At 41.6% G+C, this 21,790-nt stretch overlaps 1 protein-coding gene across 5 annotated transcripts in view; it reads left to right on the top strand.

Annotated features, from left to right (window-relative positions):
- ACSL1 (acyl-CoA synthetase long chain family member 1) overlaps positions 1-21,790 on the top strand; it is a 141,480-nt gene that overhangs the window by 90,390 nt on the left and 29,300 nt on the right. For all 5 annotated transcript variants that reach the window (XM_073607312.1, XM_073607301.1, XM_073607275.1 and 2 more), the window contains 6 exons: positions 422-523; positions 3,325-3,424; positions 6,530-6,708; positions 9,191-9,223; positions 10,919-10,970; positions 18,937-19,010. In XM_073607312.1, coding sequence (XP_073463413.1) covers positions 422-523; positions 3,325-3,424; positions 6,530-6,708; positions 9,191-9,223; positions 10,919-10,970; positions 18,937-19,010 — 540 coding nt within the window. The remainder of the gene's footprint in view (positions 1-421; positions 524-3,324; positions 3,425-6,529; positions 6,709-9,190; positions 9,224-10,918; positions 10,971-18,936; positions 19,011-21,790) is intronic.

Here is a 21,790-nt window from a genome sequence, read left to right as displayed (position 1 = left end):
CAGGGAAAATTTTAGAACACTAGAAGGTGAGTGCCTATAAGGAATGATTTCCCTTGTGAACCAGGTTCAGAAGTTAGTTCTCTACAAACTGAGGCTCAAGGGGAAGGGTGGGGACTTAAAACAGCTGTTGATTAATTGTATGTCCTGTGGGGAGGAGCCTCTCATCTCTCAGGTGTGCCGTCCTGGAAGATTTCCCAGAAAGACAGTTACCGGTAAGTAACTAGTACTTTTTTTTTTTTTTTTTTTTTTTTTTTTAAGTACATGTGAAAAAAGAGCATGTGCAAGATGTTATGCATGTTTAGACTTGGGTTGCTAAACGTCAGTAAAACCTAGGAAGTCTTGCTTTTCTCTTATTTACTGTGCGTATTTTGCCTTTTGTAGATATTGGCTTGTAAACTCCGTATTGTTTCTTTGCCCCCAGGTATCAGACAGAGCAGAGTATGTGGGGTCTGCCTTGCTGCACAGGGGCTGTAAACCGAATTCCGAACAGTTTATTGGCATTTTTGCTCAGAACAGGCCTGAGGTAAGAATTTTATTGGTATGATGTGTTTTGTTGAAGATTAGAAACCCATTCATCTGTGTAGAATAAACCTCTATGTAATTGGCTTGTATCCTGGATTTGAAGGCCCATGACTTTATCGTTGGGTTGTTCAAAGGTGAAGCTCTGATATGCCATATGGGATCTGCTAAAAGACCACAAGTTTATGTGCACACATTTGTATTGGTTTTCCAATACAATTCCAATTCCAATGAAGCTCCACTTTGGCTGCCTCAATTTAAAAAAAGGTTAAAAAAACTATTAAAATTCTGATTCTGATATCTGACATAGAAGTGTGACCAGAGGGATAGTCTACACCTGGGCTCAGAATTTCAAGTCCTGAGCTACTAGCCAGGCCTTAAGTGTTACTCTCCACCAGTTGCCCCACCCAACCCCTAACTTGCCCCGCCCCCAATTCCACCCCTAAACACGCCCACGTAAATTATCTCATGAAATGACACTTAAATGTTTTATGCAGAATTAAAGTTGTTCATATTTATTTTGTAACTTATCAGTGCAGTGTGGCCTGTGCCCACCATTGCAGCGTGACCTGTGCAGAGGAAGAGAGGGCGGCTGGATCATCAGAGCAGGGATTGCCTGTCGCAACAGCTTACATTAGAATTGCCATCTGCTCGCAGTCACACACAGCCCCGCCTCCTGACCTGGCGCCTGTGACAGACAGAACAAAATATTTTACAGCGCACACATACAAGAATGACATTTCCTGCAGGGCTAGTTAAAAACACCTGAACACCTGAACATATTCAAAAAATACGGGGGTTTGGTCACACTATATGGTCATATAGTGCTAAGCCCACTTACTGCGACAAAGTACCCCGAATTAGTGGGTCCTACACTAGTAATAGAATGGAAGATCCTCTGTCTCAACCATGGGAGCTGAACTCCTCTATGTGGGAGAACTGAAAGGGATACATCCTAATCACTGGTGGCCACTAAATAGGAGGTAATGAGGAGGGGGAGGGGTGCTCCAGCCCAAAAACCTGGTCAGGGCCTATTACAACATACAAGTACATATTTGGGGGGCACACCATACAATGCATTTAAATTCAAGATGGTGCTGCTGTAAGACCTATAAACAGTACAAAATATTTTACAGCGCACACATACAAGAATGACATTTCCTGCAGGGCTAGTTAAAAACACCTGAACACCTGAACATATTCAAAAAATACGGGGGTTTGGTCACACTATATGGTCATATAGTGCTAAGCCCACTTACTGCGACAAAGTACCCCGAATTAGTGGGTCCTACACTAGTAATAGAATGGAAGATCCTCTGTCTCAACCATGGGAGCTGAACTCCTCTATGTGGGAGAACTGAAAGGGATACATCCTAATCACTGGTGGCCACTAAATAGGAGGTAATGAGGAGGGGGAGGGGTGCTCCAGCCCAAAAACCTGGTCAGGGCCTATTACAACATACAAGTACATATTTGGGGGGCACACCATACAATGCATTTAAATTCAAGATGGTGCTGCTGTAAGACCTATAAACAGTACAAAATCCATCCAACTATTACTAGTGTAGGACCCACTAATTCGGGGTACTTTGTCGCAGTAAGTGGGCTTAGCACTATATGACCATATAGTGTGACCAAACCCCCGTATTTTTTGAATATGTTCAGGTGTTCAGGTGTTTTTAACTAGCCCTGCAGGAAATGTCATTCTTGTATGTGTGCGCTGTAAAATATTTTGTACTGTTTATAGGTCTTACAGCAGCACCATCTTGAATTTAAATGCATTGTATGGTGTGCCCCCCAAATATGTACTTGTATGTGACAGACAGAACACCGGTCCAATGCTGGGATGCTGGTCAAATCCCTGGGCAATCCCCGCTCTCTGAATCTGGCCAGCTCGCCTCTTCCTCCACTCTCCCTTCCGCTGGGAGAATGTCTCCCATTCACCCCCGCCTGATGGTGGTGCTTGGGGGGGCCCCTCCCACTCAGAGGCAGCCCACGCTCGCCAGAATCCATTTTCCACTCGCAAAACGAGTGGAGAATACGTAAATGCGTAAAGGATTATGTAGGGGAAGGTGAGAGGAGTAGCTGGGTCAGTACAGATGGTCATTAAACACTCTCTCAGAAGAGGACAGCCCTATGACCTGCAAGGAGGGAGGAAGCTGTGTCAGGAAATTGACCCTTCCTGGAGTGGTCAAACCCCTTAGCAAGTTAAGAGAATTTAAATGAATAAAAATCATTAATGGAAAGGAAAAAAGCTTTTGCAAGTAAGCATTTCAAATATTTAATGTTAAGACCTAATGCACACAGACCTTATGTTTACACTGGATCTTGATGCGTAAAAATAGGTGTTGAGGGACTGAACGACTGCCAGAGGTCATTCTGCGGATGAGCCACTGCCGCATGAAAGTCATTCAGGACTGGCAATTAATCGTGAATGCACATTTGCTAGCTATGCAACTAAATGCTGTGGATGAAAACATAGCAGTGTGCAATACAGTATTGTTGCATTCAGATCCATATAAGTTACTGATCTGCACGTGGCAAATTGTATACCTGTATGAATGAGCCTTAAAGGTCATATGCCTATAAATTCTAGTATGTATGTCCACTTTCTTCTTCTGATATTTGTGCAAAGTAAATGTATACTGCACCAATAGTAGCATGGAGTCTAACCAGGCCTCCTAAACATGCCATTCCATATAAAGATGCATGGCTATAGGTTCTGTATATGTGAAAAAACAAAACCAGGTTGGATGTTCTAAATTGAATACATAATTAAATTAATTTAATTTCGTCTGTTTACAGTGGATAATAGCAGAACTGAGCTGTTATACCTACTCCATGGTGGCTGTTCCTCTGTATGATACGCTAGGAACTGAAGCTATTACATACATCATAAACAAAGGTAATTTTTGCTTTTAGTTGTTTCCATAGACTTTACTGGATCAAAAACGTGTATTGAAAAACACAAAATGCACCTGGAATATGCAAATTGCAACCTGCGGAAGTGTGAACCAGTCCTAAGAGGAGAGGGGAAAAAAGCGCACGCTACACAACAACCATGAGATATTTGGTTACCAAGCCCATAACCACAATGCTTTTCCACTATATTTAAAATATATATATATATATATATATATATATATATATATATATATATATATATATATATATATATATATATATATATATATATATATATATATATATATATATATATTATACATTTTTTTTTTTTTTTTTTTTCTTTGAATACAATGTGAGGTCTTAACGAACCCCGCACCAGTAGGCGGGTGAATGCATCGATGTAAGCCTGCTTGGCACCTCTCTACCATGATCCTACTGACACTTCCTCCTACATGTTGTATGCCAATCTCATGCTGGGGATGACACACTAACCATGACTGCAAGGGTGCTTGGGCAAACGCCTTGATAGCGCAAGTATGTTCCTCCTATCTCCTGAGACAACGCACAGTGGCAGGCCCCCTGGACACAACAGCTAAGCATAGTAATGAGTGACAAGAGTTGGTGCTCTGAAGTAATCACGCTGTCGCAGCTTCTTACTGCCATCTCTGCTCCATCACTGGTTACTGAAGGGAATGGCCGGTTCCTTCACAATGACGCACAAGCAATTTAACAGGAGTGGAAGAGTTGTATATTTTGATAAACTATTGAAAAACACACGGATATCCATTGTGGAGATTTCCACTATCCTCTACATCAGGGGTAGGCAACCTTGGAGAGATGGAGATCTACTTGAGCAACACTGATGAAGCCAAAAATCATCGGGCACAGTGTCCTGTTAGGGCCAGTTCACACTAGAATGCGATTCCAGAAAGGCATGTTCCATGTGTTTCCTGCACCATGTTCAAAACACTGTGTGATCCACTGCGGGTAATGATACATTGTTAACCACAAATGTGGATCGCAAACGCAGTGGACATAAAATATTACAAGAGAATGCAGGGGTCAGGAGTGCGTTGCGCTCTGAATGCAGGGATGTGGAGGGGAGGGGATGTGAAGGGTGGTGGAGGTCACTGCTATAGGATCGGCACTGCCCATAACCGTGTCCACTGCCCCCTTCATATCACCCCCCCCCCCCCCCCCAAACACACACACACACTCACACAATAGTGTCCTCTTCTCACCCCACCCCCCCCCACCATTAGGCTCGGTTCACACAGGGGCGGCACGACTTGCAGGTCGTCTCAGCGAGGCGACCTGCAAACTACTTCCGAGGCGACTTGCAAAACGACTTCTGCATAGAAGTCTATGCAAGTCGCCCCCAAAGTAGTACAGGAACCTTTTTCTAAGTCGGAGCGACTTGCGTCGCTCCTATTAGAACGGTTCCGTAGCACAGAACGGGAGGCAACTTGTCAGGCGACTAGGTCGCCTGACAAGTCGCCCCTGTGTGAACCGGCACTTATAGTGTTCCATAGCATCCTACCTGTGCACACGGCAGACCGAGAGGCAGCACAGTTCTGTAGAGGGGGCAGGAGCAGTAGCTGGCAGAGTGACTTTTCATATTAACAAGCTGGTGATTGGTTGGTTGCTTAGGACCTAGCAACCAATTACCTGTGGGTTAACTAGAAAAGTTAATTTGGCCAGCTCCTCCCCCTGCTCTTCGTTCTGAGCTGTGCTGCCTCTCACTATCTGTGGTTTACTGATGACAGCGGCAGAGCAGGTTGGACGGGAGGGAGAGACTGACGAGGAGGCTGGGGGCAGAGAGGACGGCAGCTAGCAGTAGGAGGCGGGGGGTGGGTGGCGCAGACCTGTTCCCAGTCTACCTAACACCTACCCACGGTCCACTGGTGGCCAACAACCCCCCCCCCCCCCCCCTTGCGCTCTACACAATCTTACCAATTGCCAAGTTCTCTTGCCTTGTTCTTGCAATTTGGTTTCTAAGGCTGGCCATATGTTCTACAATGTTTCCTTTAGATTTACCAAAACCATATAATATGAAGTCTAATCTAAACCCTTTCAATTAGTTTGTAATCAGGCGGGCCCTTGCACTGCTTAGTTACAGGTAAATATAAAGGAACAAAGAAATTTTACAAGAAAATTGTATAATGCATGGCCAGCTTTTAACACAATAATGGAAAATATTTTTTTATGTAGATGAATGTTTAAGTGTGGTCTGGATAGTTGTGGGTGTGGTTACATGACAACATTGTCACTTTTAATTGGGTGAAGGGATAGGGTAACATATATTGTATATGTTTATTTATTTTTTATTCAATCTAATAAACTACTGTAGGAGCTAAACCACATCTGACCTCCTAGATTTAACTGCAAGCTTCTTACCACCTTATGGAGTCATTCTGTTTTTGACAATAGGAGGCAACTTTTCACTTTGGAAACTAACTGGAGGAGTACAGTTATCATCTTAGTGTACTGTGTCCTCGAGTGCAGAGTGATACCCATGTGTGTACAAAGTGATACCCAAGCCTTGTACAAATTTTAAAATGTGACCAAGAGTATGCCGCATGAGGGTTCAATTAGCAATGGGGACCAGTATTCACCCCACAAGAGCTCCAATTTTGAACCACTATGCAGGTTATCGAGGAGTTAAAGGGTTTATCCAGTTGAAATGTCACTGTCCACCAACTGGTCAAAGGAAGTCAAGGCAATAGGCTCCTGCAATTCATACTCCACAGCTTAAAATTACTTAGTGACAGGTTTCCTTTAATCATAAACATGAAAGATGCAGCAATCTGCACTTTGGTGCTAAAGTTTGTTGCTGTTTATGTCCCAGTTCAGGAGATTTACTCCTCGGTTTGTACTGATAATTATTGTCTTTCATTTGTTGTGTTTCCAGGACTGGAAATGAGGGGAGTCTCCTCCAATTATGCTAAAAATTACCTGATGAGTTTTAACTTTTTGAGTGTCTGTTGGAAAAAAAAAAACAAATGGTGTAAAGGGCAATTGATCATATAGTATGCTATTATACAATATCACAGCTTAGGCTTCTTTGGAAAGTAGTTGAAGGATTTTTTTTTTCTTTTTCTAGCGCAAATTTCATTGATATTCTGTGACAACACTGACAAGGCTAAGCTACTCCTATCCAATGTTGAAAATGGAGACACGCCTGTTCTTCGCACTGTTGTGCTCATGGATCCTTTTGATGAGGATCTTGTGGAGCGTGGCAAGAAATGTGGAGTGGAGATCATCAGCCTGAATGAAATAGAGGTTAGTGGCATTAAAAAAGAGGTTGCCATTTTGACAATGCTACTTCTCTGGCTGTCATGCTAATCCCATAGCTTCAGCTAGGCAAAAGACATGGAATGGCTGTGCTGATGAGTTTTTCTGAATTCTCTGCTTTTTTGATCAGCAAATTTTCTCTGGGTCAGTGGCTTTGAAAATGACGCTTTAGATAGCAGAAAGTTTTTTTTAAAAGGAGGTCAGCAGTGGCAATCTGCATATTTTTTTTTCTCAGTACAGTTGCATCCTTTTTACATCCTACACCACTATAAGCAGTCTATGTAGTCTGCATGCCTAGTGCCCTTAACAGAAAATCAAACACTCACAAATGGCCATACCTTTCAAAAAGACCATCAAAACTTACATTTCCTGCTGCCTGCGCTGCAAGAACCCTGCTCAGATACTGAGAAATGTTTATCTGCTGTGTCTCCAGCAGCTATCACTGTTCTCTGTGCTCACCTGCACATCACTACTGTATAAAGTAATTCATGAAGGTCAGCAGGAGGAACCAGTGGAAGCTGCAGGGGATGTAGGACTTTGACACTCATAGAAGTGTCCAGTTCCCTGTGGCTTTCTGGGCAGCACAGGCAGCGGGAAAGATAACTTTTGACCGTATTCTTTACAAGTATGGCTGTTTTGAAGGGGAATATTTAATGACCTGGTCACTTTAAGTGCACAAATATCTCTTAACCACTTCAGCCCCGGAAGATTTTACCCCCTTCCTGATCAGAGCACTTTTTACAGTTTGATACTGTGTCGTTTTTAACTGACAGTTGCACGACCACGCAACGCTGTACCAAGACAAAAATTGTGGTTCCCCCCCCCCCACAAATAGAGCTTTCTTTTGGGGGTATTTTGATTACCTCTGCGGTTTTTATTTTTTGCGCTATAAACAAAAGGGCGACAATTTTGGGGAAAAATTATTTTAGTTTTTGCTACAATATCCCCAAAAATGTTTTTAAACAAATTTCTTCCTAGTTTTAGGCCAATATATATTCTACATATTTTTGGTAAAAAAAAAACCAAAAACATTGCAATAATGAATGAATGATTTGTAAAGCGCTACAAATGCGAACTGAATCGCCTCAAGGCGCTAAATGCGTTTTGTGTTGAACAGCTTCTTAGAAGAGGAAGGTTTTGAGTTTTTACCTGAAGGTCAGATGGTTTTCTTCCATGCGGATGTGAGTCGGAAGAGTATTCCATAGCCGAGGTCCCTGGACTGCGAATCTGCGTTCTCCCCTTGCTTTGTAGCGGTATTTGGGAACGAGGAGGAGGTTTTGGTTGGATGATTGCGATTGGGTGTGTAGTGTTTTATTCTCTCTCGGAGGTATTGAGGGGTGTTACCTTGTATGCATTTGTGGGTGAGGCAGAGGGTCTTGAATGTGATCCGATTCTTTACCGTTAGCCAATGTAGGCTCCTCAGGGATGGGGAGATAGACTCCCAGGGTTTTTTCCTGTTAGCAGTCTTGCCGCCGCGTTTTGAATGGCCTGTAGGCGCGCAAGTTGATATTGGGGTAAGCCTATATATTGTGAGTTTGCGTAGTCAAGACGGGAATTGATGATTGTTCCAACTACTGCTGCTTTGTCCTCTTCTGGGATAAAGGGAATGAGTCTGTGTAGCAGGCGGAGGAGATGGTGAGATCCGCTAACTACTGATCCTATTTGTGCATCCATTGTCATTTCTGAGTCAAAGATAACTCCGAGACTCTTGGCTTTGGTGCTCGGAGATGGTCTGTCCGAAGATGGTGGGAGGTGTCCATGGAGCCATGGTTTTGGGATTTTGGTTAGCATGTAGGAGGAGAAGTTCTGTTTTTGACCCGTTGAGTTTGAGGGAACTAATGGTCATCCAGTCATCTATCAAAGTGAGGCATTTCTCTAGTTGTTGATGGTGGTCTTTTTGTCCGGTGATTCGAAAGTAGATTTGGGTATCGTTAGCGTATGAGTGGGAAGCAGAGGTCTTTTTTTTTTTTTTTTTTTTTTTTGATGATTTTGAGGAGTGGGCAGATGTATATGTTGAATGCATTAAGCGTATATTGATTGGTTTGCCCAAAAGTTAGTGTCTACAAACTCTGGAAAAGATTTTGACATTTTTATTTTTTTTTTTTTACTAGTAATGGCAGTGATCTGCGATTTTTTTTTTTTTTTTTTTTTTTTTTTCCTCCCCCCAGTATTGCGACACGGATTGGACACTTTTTTGACACCTTTTTGGAACCATTGACATTTTATACAGCAATCAGTGCTATAAATATGCACTGATTACTGTGTAAATGTCACTGGCAGTCGAGGGGGTTAACTGTGTTCCCTGGGTGTGTTCTAACTGTATGGTGATAGGACTGACTAGGAGAGGAGACAGATCGTCGTCCTACCTGGTAGGAACTGTCTGCATTATGCTATCATTCCATAAGCTCTGCTTTATGTTGTATAGTATGGTGTGTATTTAACCTTTTCATTATGCTGTCTCCCAATTCAGGAGGAGGGAAGGGATCATCATGAGAAACCAAAGGTGAGCACTGTCAGCATTATTTCCTACAGAAGATTTCATGTACGCTGAAAATGCTTTCTGGAAAGGATCATTCAGAATTCTATTTGAAATGAAGTTAAACACAAGTGTGCAGAAAGAAACCCTGTTTCATTGTAAATTGACCTGAGCTGACCATACACTATAAATTTTGATTAAACAAGCTCCTTTTAGATCTGCCACTTATGTAATGTAAGGGTCTGTACATGGAATGGATTTTTGGGTTGCCCTCCATATTGTGCAATTTTGGTAAGTTTAAAGTGGTTGTAAACCCAAAAAAGAAGAAAAAGAAACCTGCAAGACAAAGGCATAATGAGCTAGTATGCATAGCATACTAGCTCATTATGAAATGCTCACCTTAGATCGAAGCCCCCGCAGCGGTCCTCATACACCGCTCTGGCGCTGTGATTGGCATGTGTGCAGGAGCTGCCGGTAACGGCACACTAGCTGAAGCAACGGCACGACCGTGCCAATGACGTCGGCACATGGTGATACAGGGGATATCTCCTAAACCGTGTAGGTTTGGGAGATATCTGTGGTAGCTACAGGTAAGCCTTATTATAGGGTTACCTGTAATAAAAAGTGGATTGTAAAGGTATACAATCACTTTAAAGGCGATTGTACCATGTATGGTCACTCTTAAGCCTCGTACACACGATTGAATTTTCGGCCGGGAATTGTGACAGACTGCCTAAAATCCGACCATTAGTATGCTGCATCAGACAATTGTTTTCGTATCGTGTGTGTGTGTGTGTGTGTGTGTGTGTGTGTGTGTGTGTGTACAAGTCCAAAGTACAAACACAACATTAGCAGACGGTGCCCAAAGGGTGGCGCTCAAGAGCTAAAATGCCACGTAGTACATCTAGTAAATCACTACGTTCATGTTTGTTGGCCGACAATTTGTACCGTTTGTATGCAAGACAATTTCACAGCACACACACTTCGGACAAAAGTCTGGCGGTTTGTCTGCCAACAATCCGATCGTGTGTACAAGGCTTTAGGCTGGCCATACATTATACAATTCTTTTGTACAATTTTTTCCTTTAGATTTACCTACCTAAAACATGTAATGCGAGCTCAAACCTAAACACTTTCAATTTGCATGCAATCAGGTAGGCCCTTGCACTATCAGGGATATGCAATTAGAGGTCCTCCAGCTGTTGCAGAACTACAAGTCCCACGATGTATAGCAAGACTCTGAGAGCCACAAGCATGACACCCAGAGGTAGAGGCATGATGGGACTTGTAGTTTAGCAACAGCTGGAGGTCCGCTAATTGCATATCCCTGCACTACATAGTTGAAGGCGCATCTAAAGGAAATTGAATAAGAAAATTTTATAATGTGTGGCCAGCTTTAATCATCAAGTTTTTACAAAAAGATTTATCTGGTAATTGTATTATAAAGGGGTCAAAAATACCCTTTTACTATTGACATAATGGATACAGCCTTGAGTTTACCCCTTTTTTTATATGCATGGAAGTTCCCCAGGTATTCAAATGCCCCTGGATGGGAATCCCTGAATATAGAATGCATGAGAAGATTTTATCTTATAGGCAGACCCAGACTGGCATTTGCCAAGTTGACTGGTGTTTGTTTCTGGATTTTTATTTCCAGAGTGGTCCTGTAGAATGAAAGAATGTAAACACACTTTTTTTTTCTTTTTCTTTTTTTTTTCCCAGCCCCCAACGCCAGAAGACTTGGCAGTGGTTTGCTTTACAAGCGGGACAACTGGTAATGATTTTAATTCCATATTGGTCGTAATGACAGAGGCTCTATTTTAAACCGGATTTAATTTTTTGAAGCCAAATTGGGATAACACCTTTTTTATACTTGTTACACTTGTTGCAATTTATTGCAGTTTACCAATTATTGAATGTGATGGCTGCTTCAATTTACCTTTTTTGTTTTGGCTTTTTTCCCCTGTGTTTTCACCTGGTAATCTATGTTTGCTTTGGGTTTAATACTGATTCAAACTGTCTTATGTTGGTGCATCACTCTGACTTGAAATAGGGATTCTGTTAAGTCCTGTAAGATCGGCCTGTGATGCCTTAAACTGTATGTAAATAAAGAACAAGATTATCACTATACCAAGGTGTGCTGGTAAAGATCCTTATTGCCCTGCACTGTTCCTCTGTGGAGGCAGCCATCTTGGTAGAGGTTGGTTTTAAATGGAAGAAAGCCTAAAAACTGAAATGCATAGTCACCACATCTAAATTGGTAAGCTGCAATATAATATTTGCTTTTGGGTTCAATACTGATTTAATGTTTACCATAATTAACCTCGTCTGTAAGGTGCTGACACTTCTCCTTATCAGTTGTAAACTGAATTTTAACACGGTGGTGTAACATGCTCCAAAAGGTGAACTTGGCCTTTAAAGAGCTCAGTCAGGGCTTGGGTTCTGCATTGTGAGGGGAAAAACGCAGCCTGTCCCCACTTTGTCCCTTCACTTTCAAATTGAGTAGCAGTCTGCGCAAAGGCCTGCTCCAAAGAAACAGCTATAAAGGTAGGACTATTTTTTTTTTTTTTTCTTTTTAATTGTAGCAATGGCTCCGACCCCTAGAGGCTTAATGCTGACATCCATTTTTTTTTTTTGTAGAGTGGGTTACTAGGCATAGTGGATGTAATGCAAGATGGTAGACTTGGGCACCAGTCACTTTTTGAATGAGAACAAGAGATTTATTGTCTCTTAACAAGAACTGGGGGAGAGAGGGTAAGGGCCTGAACACCCTTAGGCAGATGCAATAGCAATTGGCAGGCCCCGAGACAAAATAGGCAGACAGCTATGCAGGTTGAGGGCCTTTAAGCTGGTTGCAGCACTGTATTTTTTAGAACTGCTGTCTCCTATAGCAACACTTCACTTCAATGCTTCACTGTAGATCTGCACACGTAAATCACAGTAACCTATTTGCAGATCTTCACTCACATCTCACAGTATCCCACTGTAGATTTTCTCACTGAGCTCCCAGTCTTCTCACCAGACCTTCAGTTCCCAGCCACCCGCTGGATCCCCTGAGCTCTTCCACAGCTAACATGCTGTACACTCCAAGCGTCACCCATGCTACCTGCCTGGTCCCTGGCTTGGCTTTCACCTCTTCGTGTGTCACCCGCTGGGTCACTGACTTAAACGCTGAAGCTTTCCCAACTTGTTCACTGTCCCCGGCTAGTGAAAAAGGCTGCTCTGGTACTTCTTCAAACTTCACCAACCTGGCCTCTGATAACCGTAGTAGTTGTCCCTTACTGGCGACCCTTTATCTCTGACCTCTGGTTCTCACTTGTCTCTGGTAACAGGAGTGGTCGTCCCATGTGGCAACTGCTTCTCCTTCTCTTCTGGCAACAGTCTGTTCCCCGTCTGGCTGAACATCTGCAACGATCAGGCTCCCCTAGGGCTGAACCTCTACACACGTGGCTAGGCCCCAGGCTTCGGGCCTAACCTTCAGCTGCTGCTTCACACAGAGCCCCCAGGCCTCAGCCAGGGGCTAAAAACGCTGATCACCTGACTAATTTCCCTTAAAGCGGAGTTCCACCCAAATTTTGAACAATATCTGTATGTATTCTCTTCCTTGCCTAGATGCTGACATGCCGTTTAAAAAAATTTAAATCGCCGTAATTACCTTTTTATTTTTCTATTCTTTGCACTTCCTGGTTCTCCTCCCATGGGAGTAGGCGTGTTTCTAACCTCTCCCAGACTCCTGGGAGCTAGTCTCAGGCTTCCCAGGATGCCAATGAGCATGTGTGGGAACGAGCGGTGAATGCTGGGAGCACAGCATTCACCACATCCAGGAAATAAATGCTTGTGGGCTTCAAATGCCCACAATGAAGATGGAAACCGCCTGCAGTGAATAATATAAGTTGTTCTTTCCGACGAAATCTGACATAGGCGGAACTTATTACACACAATATGTGAGTATGTAATGCTGAGAAAAGTTTGTGAATTAACTCAAAAAAAAAAAACCGATGGATAGGTGGACCCCCGCTTTAAATAGACTAGGCTTTCAGCCGAATGCGGAGCGCAAAGCCTGCTAAAGGCTTTTTTAAATCTACAGCCAGCTTTCCTATTAGGGTCTATATTCAACACTTTCATATTCAAGCTGTTGGTTTAAGAGCTCCATGTAATCTTCTTGATGCTTGATAAATTCTTTGTATATTCTTTCTCCCATCTGATGTTCGTCAGACTAGCTTCTACAATTAAATGACACTCATTAATGGGTATGGTATTTTCACAATCTCTAGTTCCTTCACTGAAGCATTTGGAGAGCTAAAATGATCTATATATTTTATATAGTGCCAACAGTTTGCGCTTTGCAACATGAGGGCAGACAGTACACTTACAATACAGGAGGGATCAGGGGCCCTACTCGTTAAAACTTACTAAAATATATATATATATATATATATATATATATATATATATATATATATATATATATATATATATATATATATATATACATACACATACACATACACATACACATACACATACACATACACATACACATACACATACACATACACATACACATACACACACACAACATCTCACAAAATTTGAGTACACTCTTCACTTTTTTTTTTTAAATATCTTATATCTTCATGTGACAACACTGAAGAAATTACACTTTGCTACAATGTAAAGTAGTGAGTGTACAACTTATATAACGGTGTAAATTTGCTGTCCCCTCAAAATAACACAGCCATTAATGTCTAAACCGCTGACGACAAAAATGAATACACCCCTAAGTAAAAATGTCCAAATTGGGCCATAAGTTTCAATATTTTGTGTGGCCACCATTATTTTCCAGCACTTCCTTATCCCTCTTGGGCATGGAGTTCACCAGAGCTTCACAGGTTGCCACTGGAGTCCTCTTTCACTCCTCCATGACGACATCACAGAGCTGGTGGATGTTAGAGACCTTGCGCTCCTCCACCTTCTGTTTGAGAATGCCCTACAGATGCTCAATAGGGTTTAGGTCTGGAGACATGCTTGGCCAGTCCATCACCTTTACCCTCAGCTTCTTTAGCAAGGCAGTAGTCATCTTGGGGGGTGTATTTGGGGTCGTTCTCGTGTTATACTGCCCTGCGGCCCAGTCTCCAAAGGTAGGGGTTCATGCTCTGCTTCAGTATGTCACAGTACATGTCGGTATTCATGGCCCCTCAATGAACTGTAGCTCCCCAGTGCTGGCAGCACTCATGCAGCCCCAGACCATGACACTCCCACCACCATGCTTGACTGTAGGCAAGACACACTTGTCTTTGTACTCCTCACCACACACGCTTGACACCATCTAAACCAAATAATTTTATCTTGGTCTCATCAGACCACAGGACATGGTTCCAGTAATTCATGTCCTTAGTCTGCTTGTCTTCAGCAAACTCGTTGCGGGCTTTCTTGTGCATCATCTTTAGAAAAGGGTTCCTTCTGGGATGACAGCCATGCAGACCAATTTGATGCAGCATGCGTCGTATGGTCTGAGCACTGACAGGCTGATCCCCCACCCCTTATATTTTCCAAAGACAACCTCTGGATATAATGCTGAGCACGTGCACTCAACTTCTTTGGTCGACCATGGCGAGCGAGGCCTGTTCTGAGTGGATCCTGTTCTGTTAAACCGCTGTATGGTCTTGGCCACTGTGCTGCGGCTCAGTTTCAGGATCTTGGCAGTCTTCTTATAGCCTAGGCCATCTTTATGTAGAGCAACAATTCTTTTCAGATCCTCAGTTCTTTGCCATGAGGTGGCATATTGAACTTCCAGTGACCAGTATGAGAGAGTGAGAGCGATGACACCAAATTTAACACACCTGCTCACTCTTCACACCTGAGACCTTGTAACACTAACGAGTCACATGACACCGGGGTGGGAAAATGGCTAACTGGGCCTAATTTGGACATTTTTACTTAGGGGTGTACTCATTTTTGTCGCCAGCGGTTTAAACATTAATGGCTGTGTGTTGTTATTTTGAGGGGACAGCAAATTTACACTGTTATACAAGCTGTACACTCACTACTTTACATTGTAGCAATGTGTAATTTCTTCAGTGTTGTCACATGAAAAGATATAATAACATATTTACAAAAATGTGAGGGGTGTACTCACTTTTGTGAGATACTGTTTGTGTGTGTGTGTGTATATATATATATATATATATATATATATATATATATATATATATATATATATATATATATATATATATATATATATATATATATATTATATACATACACACAGTGGCTTGTGAAAGTATTCGGCCCCCTTGAACTTTTCAACCTTTTGCCACATTTCAGGCTTCAAACATAAAGATATAACATTTTTATTTTTTGTGAAGAATCACCAAGTGGGACACAATTGTGAAGTGGAACGAAATCTTTTGGATTTTTGAAACTTTTTTAACTAATAAAAAAAATGAAAAGTGGGGCGTGCAAAATTATTCGGCCCCCTTGCGTTAATACTTTGTAGAGCCACCTTTTGCTGCGATTACAGCTGCAAGTCGCTTGGGGTATGTCTCTCTCAGTTTTGCACATTGAGAGACTGAAATTCTTGCCCATTCTTCCTTGCAAAACAGCTCGAGCTCAGTGAGGTTGGATGGAGAGCGTTTGTGAACAGCAGTTTTCAGCTCTTTCCACAGATTCTCGATTGGATTCAGGTCTGGACTTTGACTTGGCCATTCTAACACCTGGATACGTTTATTTGTGAACCATTCCTTTGTAGATTTTGCTGTATGTTTGGGATCATTGTCTTGTTGGAAGATAAATCTCCGTCCCAGTTTCAGGTCTTTTGCAGACTCCAACAGGTTTTCATCCAGAATGGTCCTGTATTTGGCTGCATCCATCTTCCCCTCAATTTTAACCATCTTCCCTGTCCCTGCTGAAGAAAAGCAGGCCCAAACCATGATGCTGCCACCACCATGTTTGACAGTGGGGATGGTGTGTTGAGTGTGATGAGCTGTGTTGCTTTTACGCCAAACATATCGTTTTGCATTGTGGCCAAAAAGTTCGATTTTGGTTTCATCGGACCAGAGCACCTTCTTCCACATGTTTGGTGTGTCTCCCAGGTGGCTTGTGGCAAACTTTAGACGAGACTTTTTATGGATATCTTTGAGAAATGGCTTTCTTCTTGCCACTCTTCCATAAAGGCCAGATTTGTGCAGTGTTCAACTGATTGTTGTCCTATGGACAGACTCTCCCACCTCAGCTGTAGTTCTCTGCAGTTCATCCAGATCATGGGCCTCTTGGCTGCATCTCTGATCAGTCTTCTCCTTGTCTGAGCTGAAAGTTTAGAGGGACAGCCAGGTCTTGGTAGATTTGCAGTGGTCTGATACTACTTCCATTTCAAAATGATCGCTTGCACAGTGCTCCTTGGGATGTTTAAAGCTTGGGAAATCTTTTTGTATCCAAATCCGGCTTTAAACTTCTCCACCAGTATTACGGACCTGCCTGGTGTGTTCCTTGGTCTTCATGATGCTCTCTGTGCTTTCAACAGAACCCTGAGACTATCACAGAGCAGGTGCATTTATACAGAGACTTGATTACACACAGGTGGATTCTATTTATCACCATCAGTCATTTAGGACAACATTGGATCATTCAGAGATCCTCGCTGAACTTCTGGAGTGAGTTTGCTGCACTGAAAGTAAAGGGGCCGAATAATTTTGCACGCACCACTTTTCAGTTTTTTAATTGCTAAAAAAGTTTAAAATATCCAATAGACTTCGTTCCACTTCACAATTGTGTCCCACTTGTTGGTGATTCTTCACAAAAAATTAAAATTTTATATCTTTATGTTTGAAGCCTGAAATGTGGCAAAAGTGTGTGTGTGTGTGTGTGTGTGTATATATATATATATATATATATATATATATATATATATATATATATATATATATATATATATATATATATATTTTAATGATTTTGATCTATTATAGACCTGCCTAAAAATCGCTTCTTTGTGGAACCAGAGGTATATATTGCTGATTCTTTCTCCACCCTCATACAGTTACTGAAATTTATTAGGTGAATGCCATATTAATGACACTAATTCCTTTTTACAAAGCATTACAGAAGTGTGCCAAGGTATTGGATATCATCTACAGCATAATGTCCACATTGTGAGACTAGAAAAGAAAAAGCTCTGTATAACTGGACAGGTTTCTCGTAAAAGTTGAAATTGGTTCTGTTAACACCACCTCATTTCACTGCATGCATTACCCTGAAATCTACAGTAGGGCTTTTCTTATTCTTGGCTTGAATGTGTTCTGAGTAGCTGAAAGAATTCATGGAGATAATTGTCATAAAGTTTGCCAGGGTGGGTTAAAATCAGAGTCCCATGAGCTCCTGATAGCCTGGCAATCTGATGTAAATAGTGATCACTTTCAGTGGTTGCTGGCTTCTCCCACCATACCTCCCATATGATGGGTGACTTCATCCATCAATAGTAAGCCTCAGGAGGTGGTTGGAAGAGTTGGTGATTAGACACCAGTTGTATTTTGTGGAATCCAGGCTCTCGGGGGAGCTCTGCAGTACACTCAACCAGGTTTTTGAAGTACCTGTCTATTTTTATAGCTGTATTGAAGCCTCGTGTGTATTTTAATTTTTAGCCTTTCCTGAGAGAACCATTAAGGCTAGTATTGCTGACCTCCATCTAAAAATGCTGGTTCCAATATTCACAATTGCCAAGTATGTAGGTCAGAACTCCTTATTTACACATGTGTTCTTGGCTAGTGACTTAAAGTATTCTAGCCAGTTGGTCTGGATTACAGCCAGGCAGCTTTTGCAGAGTAAGAAATCTACAATGGCATCTTCCTGGTTTTCTTTTAAGAAAATCTATTCTCAGGTTCACTCATCTTACCCCCTTTGCCAGCATCACAGTCCCACTTTTTCTTCCCTTCCCCTCTGCTCTACTCAGATGCTGAGAGTGAAGAGAAGTCCTGTGTAAGCTCCAACTAGTGACTGGAGGGTGAGTGGACTCGCCTCTTCCCCATGTGACAATAGGGGGTGAGCTGGGCCAATCGGTAGCGTAAAATTTTAAAAAAGCTTGGCGTTTGATTCCCTTTAGACTTCATGTACACGGGACGTTGTTCAACCTCTCCTGAACGATTTCACTCGACAGCTAGAAACCAGCGTCTAAATATGGCCGTTTAGCCGCGTTTGCGTCTAGAAGCGTTTGAAAAAAAATTTTTTTTCAAAATGGGCAAAAATGAAAAATGCCTGTAAACGAAATGCAGCTAAACGTGAGTTACCGCGTTTAGCCACGTTTGACCGCATCCATCTATGTCTCAATGCTTTATTTTCCTGGGAAATCAGTTGGTGCCCATCCCCCCAGCATTTCTGGCAGCAGCCATCTTGAGTAAGGGCAGATGATTCATGTAGCATTTATTTCCTGGGCTCCCTCTTCCCTTACCTCAGGCAGGAGGGTGTGCTTAGCTGAGAAAATCCCTCAACCCTCCTGAAGACTACTGGGATGTATGACCTCATTTGCCTAGGCCTGAAAACCAGGAAGTAACTTAAGAAATGTAAAGTTTAAAACAAGTAAATATGATCTACTTTTCAGTCTGTTAATACTAACAGCATAAGGGTTCAAAATGTTCAATGTTTATTGAGAGTGAGTTCCACTTTAAGTTCACTTAAATGCCAAACATTCTGTAAAAAAACCTGTGAGATGTTCTTGAATCTAAAATCATTTCTTTTCTCATTAGGAAATCCGAAGGGTGCAATGCTTACTCATAAGAATGTTGTAAGCAACAGTTCTGCTTTCCTTAAAGTAACAGAGGTAACTATTGTTATGTTACTGAATGCATTATGGAAATAAAGTTTAATACGTGTCTACTGTAGTTTAGTTTGGTGATTCCATTGAAATCAATAGAAGTACATGTTAGGCCCCTTTCACACTGCTGCGTCTTGAAAGCCGCGCAGTTTTACCACAATTTCGCGGCCGCAATTTTTACATGATTTCAGGGAATGCCTGTCTTAACTTGAGTTCTATGGACCTCAACTCGCATCAAAGTCAGACCAAAGTAGTACAGGTTCTACTTTTTGAAGTCGCACAGATATGAATGGTACTCATTGGAAATCGTGGAGTACGACCTTGCAGTCCCAACTCTCAGGATAAGTCGCACAAGTGTGAAAGGGGCCTTTAAAGTACTTTTTTTACCTGCTGTATCATGTGTATACATTGATTTTTAAACCGAAACTACATTTGTCTAAAAACAAAGTGTTGTGAATGTAGCCTTGGAACTTGACCTTAGAGCTGCATATAGCCTTGAATTCTCCAGCCTTCTGCAGAGACATGGCTTTGAATGTGAGATTACAAATACGTTAGTTGAGTTATTCATTCCTTTGCTTCTTACTATCCGTTAATCTTGAAGCTGTTGGTTTAATGGTTAAACTGTCATGATCAGAATGAGTCCTTATTTGTTTTCATTTTAGTTCATAGGTATTTCCTTGTATGCAAAATATACAATGCTTGATTGGTATTAACTCTCCTTAATCCTTCTGTGATTATTTTACATAAAACATCTTTCAGTTGACCTGTTTAAAACCAGTTGAAAGATTGATATTGTGCCTGCAAAATACCATCTCCACCCCTTTCGTCATTGCAATCTGTTTTAACTTCACAATTTCCAAAGATCCAGTTTGATCTGGATGAGAAAAGTTACTGCATAGCCCTTCTAGAGCAGGGGTCTCCAAACTGCTGTCCTTTCCTAGCCTTTATCCGGCTCTTGGGGCACTGTTCTTCCATATGAAATGAGGCACTATTCCACCCATTGACACCAACAATGGGCCACTATTTCTTCCACTGATGCCAGTGATGGGGCACTCCTATTGATCGTTAACATTGAGGCCATGTTTACCCTCACTGATGCTGGGCCCAGGAATCTTTCTGCCCCCCAATGGCCACAATCCAGCCCACTTAAAGTCTGAAGGACAGAAACTGGCTTTGTTTGAATACGTTGGAAATCCCTGTACTAGAGCTTAGGAACTGAAGCTAAGAGTACTAGAAGTTGTTTTATTGCTCTTTATGGGTGAATGTAGTGTTTTTCAATGTGTAGAACTAACTTTCTGCATTCTTATTGTATTATGTTATAGCTTATACAGAAAGGGTAAGAAGTATAGAGAAGACCAATGATGGTCAAATGACCATTTTTCCTCAATTTCTAAGGTAGAAAACCTCAGCTAAAGACAGGGATAAGAGAAGAAAACTGTACAGTGTATGGGGAGGGAGAGTATAAAATATGGATTGCTGCAGACTGGAGTTCTGCATTAAGGGCTTGTTGGTATGATCGGTAAAAAAGTGAAATCCCACGTACCTCCCGCATGCCAGGTGATGAGAAAAAGGATAAGTTGAAGTCTATATATATATATATATATATATATATATATATATATATATATATATATATATATATATATATATATATATATATATATATATATAATCACTGGGCATGTATTCACATTAAAATGATCAAAATGTGTTGCGGTATTTGGGTTACAACTGTCAAATAGTTTGCGTTACCCCAACCCACCAAAGAGCATTTAGAAAGCTGAATGAACACTTGGGGGTCATTCATACTGGACGCTCCTATGCTTCTGGTGAACAAATATAAATATAAAAAGGTAGGGGGTGCTGCCAAGAGACTTAGTACTATATTGACCAAAGCAATCTTGCAAGTGCAAATTGTTACCAAAACTGCAAATGATGCTATTGTGCCAAAGAACTTCTTTAAATAAAAAAAAATGTTTTTCAGAACTGCAAATAGTGCTATGTGCCAAAATCTTCGTCCATCAACAGAATTATAAAGTGCTAATAAAGGAAATGTATGTATAGAGATAGCGCACTACCAATGATATAAAGATCTAAGCATTATTCCATCTAGCTGATTGCTTAGTTAGAATAACATGATTCACAGGAGGACAAATAGACTAAATAAACGTCCGTGCCCCGCAGTGTTCAAAGTGGGGAACTTCCAGACACGTACGCACACTATATCAAATCCAGATACTACCTTGTAAAACTGTGAATTATATGCAAATATTGCTGTGTACCAAAATCTTCATCCATAAACAGAATTATAAAGTGCTAATAAAAGAATTGTGTGTGTGTGTGTATTGTGCAATCAATGTCCATAAACGTGACTCTCCAAAGTGACTGGTGCACAAATTCCAAAGTGACTATATGCGACAGATTGGTCACAACTTCTGTGCAGAAAGTGATCAACACTCTTGCTCCCCACACTCTCACTAGATAGCTGCACCCCTACAGGGGTAAAACTCATGTAGTCAGATCAGCGTTTGTTCCAGGTATCCAATGCAGGGACCCCTTCCACGGTCTATTAGGTCACGGGATAGCAGCATATGAATGGAAAGAGGGACACTCATAGTGTAAAGCCATTAAAGGGATTCTTTTATTTATAAAAAAAAAGGCACTCGCTAGTGCCAAAAGCATGAACAGAGTCAAGATACAGAAAGCCGTAAATACTGGAAGTGACGTGATCGTGTTCCAAGTTCCACCTTACGTGTTTCGTCATCAGACGAGGTGACCACGTCTGA

Source organism: Aquarana catesbeiana, linkage group LG01 (genome assembly GCF_042186555.1).
Source record: "Aquarana catesbeiana isolate 2022-GZ linkage group LG01, ASM4218655v1, whole genome shotgun sequence".
Classification (NCBI taxonomy): Eukaryota; Metazoa; Chordata; class Amphibia; order Anura; family Ranidae; genus Aquarana; species Aquarana catesbeiana.
The sequence above is the reverse complement of the archived record's forward strand: the minus strand, read 5'-3'. Positions and strand labels throughout refer to the sequence as shown.